At 35.8% G+C, this 7,635-nt stretch overlaps 1 protein-coding gene across 1 annotated transcript in view; it reads left to right on the top strand.

Annotated features, from left to right (window-relative positions):
- Nucleotides 1–7,635, top strand: part of LOC111044970 (runt-related transcription factor 1-like) — a 106,967-nt gene that overhangs the window by 48,249 nt on the left and 51,083 nt on the right. The window contains 1 exon segment of the mRNA XM_039426948.1: nucleotides 246–359. Within this exon segment, the coding sequence (XP_039282882.1) occupies nucleotides 246–359 (114 nt within the window).

Raw genomic sequence — 7,635 nt, 5'->3', positions numbered from 1 at the left:
AATTGAGATGTTTCAAATACCAAACTAGAAGGGATATTCCACTTCATTATTACTAGATTGAGGAAAATTATATTGGATGGAAAATTAGGTAGAAGGACCAAAAATAAACTTATATCCGAGATTTATATCCTATATACTATCACTGAATAGATAATACACTTGCAATAATAATTTTCAATATTTACATCTTCAACGATCATTTTTTATAATCATTAATTTCTAATAATTTTTGTTTTTTGTTCTAGGGAAAAGCTTCACGTTGACAATAACAGTGAGCTCTTCGCCTCCTCAGGTGGCCACCTATACCAAGGCTATCAAGGTCACCGTTGACGGACCCAGGGAGCCCCGGTCCAAAACGAGTAAGTTAACATATCACCATTGTTACCCCTATTCTATCAACTAGTTGATTAAAAACTTATCAACTAGTATATCATCAACTAATCAACTGATCAACTTATGAACTAGTATAATCATGAACTCATTAAATAACATAATTTATTATCAACTTGTTGAACTGAAAACTTATCAATTAATCAACTATACTCCGCACAAGATTACTTCAGACTTGGAGGAGTTTGCTTCGAAGAGAAATGGAGGGAGATCAGCCAATCACGGTGATGGATAGATCCATAGAGAAAAGCGCAGTTGCCAATTTGTCAATTATAATCAGTCGACTGAGCGCTTCCAGAGAGGAAACATCTGTATGCGTACATGAACGCTTGAATACTCACTGGAAATTAGAGAACACTGGCCGGTTCGAAACGGCCGCTGTATGCCTTCTTTGCTGTGCATGTCCATCCCGAGTAAGAAGTGATTTTGTACAGAATATAGTATATTATTAACTAACCAACCAATCAACTTATCAAGTAGTATATTATAAACTCATTAATAATTTTTATTATCCACTTGTTGAATTAAAAATTCACCAACTAATTAACTTGTCAACTAGTATAATGTATTATCAACTAAACAACAAAATCAATCAATAATTTTATTCAATTCAACATAATGTACATAAGATGAATCAAAATACAAAATATCACAATCAAAAATATATTTCTAATTAAATACAAAACCAGGCTCCATGATGGGTGTGCTGAAAAGAGAGAAAGGAGAAAAAATACCTAGCCAACTATGGTTTCTCATGTAATAGGCAGGTAAAGGGTATAAAAGTAAGGAATGAAGGGTGAAGAGGAGTGGAAAAGGGAAGAAATGGAGAAGAAGGTAGGAAAAATGAGAGAGAAATATGGGAAAAATTGTCAGGGAGTCCACTTTCAACAAATTTATCTAAAAGATGGATGAATTGAAAAAGATATTAGGCTTTGCATACAGTAGTTACAGCAGATTTATCAACTATTCAACTTATCAACTAGTATATTATAAACTCATCAACAACAAAATTTAATATCAACAGCTTGTTGAATTAAAAACTTATCAATTAGAATATTATCAACTAACCAATAAATCAACAATAGCTATTTATGTATTAAGAGCGTAATGCGCGACTTTATCGGTCGCCCAAAACAGTTATCACGCGACGCGAAGCGGAGCGTGATAATTTTGCAAGAGTGATTGATTGATTGATTGATTGATTGAGTACTTTATTTATGTAGATTACAATATATACTGGCTTAACACTTATATACAAAAGCTTAAAATACAGCAAAATTATAGATGAATTTACATAATATAGACTAAGAAAATAATTATTGAACTGTATAGATATGAAAAAGCAATCTGTAATATAATAACTACAGATAATAATCATATTGTTATGCATCTACATAAATTGGCGGAGCTTTGGACATATCAATGTCCATTCTCCGGAAAGAATATTGAAAAATATCCTCCCCACTAACTCTCTACCAAAGAAGTGATAAAGAAGCATTACGCGCGAATTACATACAGAATTTGTTTCTACAACTGCACAAACCTGTTGAATTACTTAAATCGGCGGAGCTACAATTACCGACGTTTTAGGCAAAGATCTGACCTTTTGGCGAGCTGCTTACCATCAGCTGATTGGCGAGCGGAAAGAAATTCCTCTGCGCATGCGCGAATGATTTGCGAGCGTAAAGAAAATTTACTGCGCATGTGCGGATGGTTAGCGAGCGAAAAAGTAGATTCCCCTCAGAAATAAGCTGTTTTACGAGGAGAATTGCGTATGTAAATTCTTTTTTTCCTACAGTTACGTTGAAAAGTGGCCATTGCTGCACTGATTACAGAACGCAAAGAATCACTTTTCCGCTCTAGTGCGGGAAAATTTTTCTGCACTCCAGATTTGCAACATGGCAACGCAAAATACTTAGTAGGTTATATAGAGCAACAGTGCAGCAAAATCAAAATGAAGTTGGTAACAGTGACTGCTGTGGCTGCTATAGTGAGCAGAGGTGCAACGAAGCACCCATCATTTCATATTATCAAGGTTAAAAACTTCTTACTGGTTCCATTGGATTTCTCATGGATTTCATTATTATGCTTTCGTGATAGTCTAAAGTTTAGTCGAAAGTCTCAGTTAAATAGGTAGATAGTTCTACTACTGAACTACAAAGTTTGTCTAGAGTTCAAACTATTGATTGCTGGTGGAGTAGATAATGTATGTTGGAAACTTTCTCTTCATTCAATAGTTGGAAACTATTACAACTTGGTAATCAGGCTATAAACTTGACTGATTCAGTCATTAGGTCATACTTGATAGTTTGGTGGTGCGTACAGACTTATACGCCAAGAGCACGTGCTTTTCTCTTCTCATCAGCTGAAGATATGCTGGATTATATCTGTAGTATCGGGGCACCGAGCTTCGCTCGTCATTTATTTATAAACTATTTATTTATAAACAGAACACAATTCCTTAAAATGATTGGGGAAGGACTATCAGGCACAGCCCAAAACTGTTTCTTCCCCGAATTTTGATTTATACACTATAAATAGTCCAGAAAGTGGGTTATGGTCCATACACTTGAATTCAGGTACAATTTTCAGACCATTTAAGAACAAAAAAGCTTAAAACATTTTTAAAACAAAAAAGTTCTAATTTAAATTATCCACAAACCAAATTGAATAACAAAATAACACTCACTAATCACTTAAAATTTTAAAATAATGAATTACTTTGAAATTATGATATATTTCAGTTCAGAACGATTATCATGTAATGTCAACAAATCAGATTATTTTGATCAAGTCGATTAAAATATCTCGCCGATTGATTACACAGCTGGAAATAATTCTGTCTCTCTCCCACACACGCATCTTCTGTTCCGACAGATGACGAAATTATCATCTGTTTCTCCAAGGATGAATAATTTTTATCCTTTCAAGTCTTTCAGCGAGTTTTCCTAGGGATAAGACCTAGTTCAATTGAATTTTTACATCATAAACTTACTATGTTCCAAATTTCGTGAAAATCATTCAAGCCGTTTTCGAGATCCGTTGAACATAAATAACCAGATAACCAGATTTGGAAATATCACAGACATTGCTCGCTTAATCTATATATATATATATAAGAGCGAAATGGCACTCACTCTCTGACTGACTGACTGACTCACTCACTCACTCACTCGCATAACTAAAAATCTACCGGACCAAAAACGTTCAAATTTGGTAGGTATGTTCAGTTGGCCCTTTAGAGGCGCAGTAAGGAATCTTTTGGCAATATTTTAACTCTAAGGGTTGTTTTTAAGAGTTTAAAGTTCGTTTTTTAGAATGTATTTTCTTCTTCTCCCAATCTCTTGATTATAATTGAAATTTCCATATCATATGTTACTATAGAACTATAATCTAGATAGAGTACCTCTTCGAAACAGTTGTCATCTGGCAACTAAATTAATAATTTTGTCAGGTTGGCATTAAGTTGAGTTGACTTTGTTAGGTTGGCACCAAGTTGAGGATTTAAATGCATTTATCGCGGAAAAATTGATTGGGCACTGCTACTTCAATCCTGGGAATATTATATTACTAGCCGTCAGGCTCGCTTCGCTCGCCATATCCGTTTTGCCAGACGTTCAGTCTGGACCCCCGACTAGATTGTCCTAACATATGATAAAAATGCTCAAATAACTATTTCACGTGCAGTTGTAGGAAAAAAATATTATCAACTAGTTAATAAAATGATTATCAACTTGTTGAATTGAATACTTTCAAATTTTGAAGCAACATAATTGCATGCTGAAGATTTGTCTGATGTATTAAGAACAGTTCAATGTTCAGTGGTAGAGACTCAAAGTCCTAAAACTGCTTTTATTTTTTTTCATTTTATACGATTTCAACAGCTGCATTCATGACCTTGAACAATCTACCGTTCCGTTTTAACTTCGAATCTTTTCAACGATTAAAACACTGGAAACACACACACATGTTGTTTCCTGCTTTGATTGGAGCCGCCGCTTTGTTTAGAACGGCTCTTTTGAAGCAAAAGTGAGTGAAATAAAAGTTTTTTAAAAGGCTATTACCAGTGAGCCGACTCACACATGCCTGCCATTGGGGTGGCTGTGACTGATTTATAATGACAGAACTGATGGGAAGGCACTGTCATTGTTGAAGGAGGAAAGGCTTGTAAAAGAGAGAAAGAAGAAATGAGAGAGTGAGAGATAAAATAATGAATGAGGGATTGTTGAAGGTATGTGTTAGGGGTGCAGTGAGCAACAGTATGGGGATTCAGGAAAAGGAAGAGGGTCTCAAGGCTATACAAAGATACGTGAATTGACACAGAGAAGTGGAAGACATTTCTAAAAATCTGGTGTGGCGCACTCACACAACTTTTCTTTCCGTTATGAAAATTGATCACCTGACGCTAGTGTAAACGCGCATCTCAGTCAATATCTGAGCCAGCTGGTGACAGGTCAATAACGCTGGATACACACGAGATCTGCTATCTCTTCATAGTGAATGATTTAATAGAATCAACGTTGCCAACAGTTTGCAATTGAATAATTACATTTTCTCAAATTTCAAGCTTATTTTCAATTGTGGCTGAAAATGTTACTGGACATTAATTAAAGAGATGTCCATGCTCAATCGTTTCCACTAGAAATTTTTTGTTTAAATTATATCTGAGACCTGATAATTGGAAATCTAAAATCAAACTTTGCATAGATAGGGCGGAGCTCCTGAAATTTTTACAGATATGGGACTTGAGACAGTATTGATGGAGCTTATCGATGACCATTTTGGGTATAACTTTAATCAAAATCGTTGGAGCCATTTCGAGAAAATCGCGAAAAACCCTGTTTTTGACAACATTTTCGCTATTTTAGCCGCCATCTTGAATCGCATTTGATCGAAATTGTTCGTGTCGGATCCTTATAGTGTAAGGACCTTAAGTTCCAAATTTCAAGTCATTCCGTTAGTTGGGAGATGAGATATCGTGTACACAGACGCACATACACTCATACACACACACACACACACACACACACACACACACACACACACACACACACACACACACACACACACACACACACACACACACACACATACAGACCAATACCCAAAACCACTTTTTTGGACTCATGGGACCTTAGAACGTATAGAAATTTAGAAATTGAGGTACCTTAATTTTTTCCGGAAAGCAATACTTTCCTTACCTATGGACCTATGGTAATAGGGCAAGGAATGTAAAAAGGTGAAACGATATCACTGTAATTTCTCAGTTTCCCAGTTTCTGAATAATACGATGAGATCCGAACATTGTGTTTAAAGTTATGATTGTTTGAATTTTTTACTTTCCTTGCCCTATTACCATAGGTAAGGAAGTATTGCTTTCCGGAAAAATTAAGGTACCCCAATTTTTAAATTTCTATACGTTTCAAGGTCCCCTGAGTCCAAAAAACTGGTTTTTGGGTATTGGTCTGTATGTGTGTGTGTGTGTGTGTGTGTGTGTGTGTGTGTGTGTGTGTGTGTGGTGTGTGTGTGTGTGTGTGTGTGTTGTGTGTGTGTGTGTGTACACAATATATCATCTCCCAATCATCGGAGTCCTTACATATAAGGATCCGACACGAACAATTTCGATCAAATGCAATTCCAGATGGCGGCTAAAGTGAAGAAAATGTGGTCAAAAACAGGGTTTTTCGCGATTTCCTCGAAAACGGCTCCAACGATTTCAATTAAATTCATACCTAAATAGTCATTGATAAGCTTTATCAACTGCCACAAGTCCCATATTAGTAGAAATTTCAGAAGCTCCGCCCTATCTATGCAAAGTTTGATTTCAGATTTCCAATTATCAGGCTCCAGATACAATTTGAACTAAAAATTTCGAGTGTAAAAGATTAAGCATGAAAATCTCTACAATTAATGTTCAGTAACATTTTCACCTAAAATTGAAAATAAGCTCGAAATTCGAGAAAATGTGATTATCCAATTGCAAACTGTTGGCAACTGTTGATTCTATTAAATCATTCACTATGAAGAGATAGCAAACCTCTTATGTCTCCATCGTTATTGTCCTGTCACCAGCTGGCTCATATCTTTGTTTATAAGTAGACTTATGTGAGATATGTGCGTGAGCACTAGCGTCAGGTGATCAATTTTCATAACAGCTAGGAAAGTTGTGTGAGTGCGCCACACCAGATTTTTTATCCTTGAGGTGTGTCTTTATGCAAGCCTCTCCTCTAGGAAATACTGAGATGAAGTGCATCTAAAGGGTGATTCTCATAGAACATGATCTCATGAACTTATACTATTGTGCGAAATATCAATGTGACGTCAATTTAGTTGGTGATGATTTGAAGCTAAAATTAGGTGTTTTTCACAATACCAGGAACATGGGCGGTGTTGAAACAACTTAGAACTGGGGTTGCACCGACAAAAGTAAATAGGGCTAGATGGCATCAAATAGAGCCCGGAGACCTAAACTGCGAGTGTGGAGAGCTTCAGGACACTGGACACCTTTTGGAGTGCCCCCTCTGCCCAACAAAATGCACCATCAACGACCTGTGGCAGGGAAATGCCTCTGGCATTTCGGTGGCACAATACTGGACACGACAACTTTAATGCCTCAATGCTCGGACACGAAAAAGTAAAGTAAGTATTATCCACTTGTTGAATTACAAATTCACCAACTAATTAACCTATCAACTAGTATAATCTATTATCAACTGATCAACAAAATCGATCAATAATTTTATTCAATTCAACACAATGTACATAAGATGAATCAAAATACAAAATATCACAATCAAAAATATATTCCTAATAAAATACAAAACCAGGCTCCAGATGAGGGGGTGTGCTGAAAAGAGAGAAAGGAGGAAAAATACCTAGCCAATTATGTTTTCTCATGTAATAGGCAGGTAAAGGGTATAAAAGTAAGGAATGAAGGGTGAAGAGGAGTGAAAAGGTAAGAAATGGAGAAGAAGGTAGGAAAAATGAGAGAAAAATATGGGAAAAATTGTCAGGGAGTCCACTTTCAACAAATTTATCTAAAAGATGAATTGAAAAAGATATTAGGCTTTGCATACAGTAGTTAGAGCAGATTTATCAACTAATCAACTCATCAACTAGTATATCATAAATTCATCAATAACATAATTTATTAAAGGTGATGATTTCTTGATCCATTCCGAGCTGCTTTGTATTAACACACTTTTTTTATGTATTTGAACACGACATGCAGTCGATTATTAAGTA

The sequence above is a fragment of the Nilaparvata lugens genome, chromosome 1 (genome assembly GCF_014356525.2).
Source record: "Nilaparvata lugens isolate BPH chromosome 1, ASM1435652v1, whole genome shotgun sequence".
NCBI classification, from domain to species: Eukaryota; Metazoa; Arthropoda; class Insecta; order Hemiptera; family Delphacidae; genus Nilaparvata; species Nilaparvata lugens.
The sequence above is the reverse complement of the archived record's forward strand: the minus strand, read 5'-3'. Positions and strand labels throughout refer to the sequence as shown.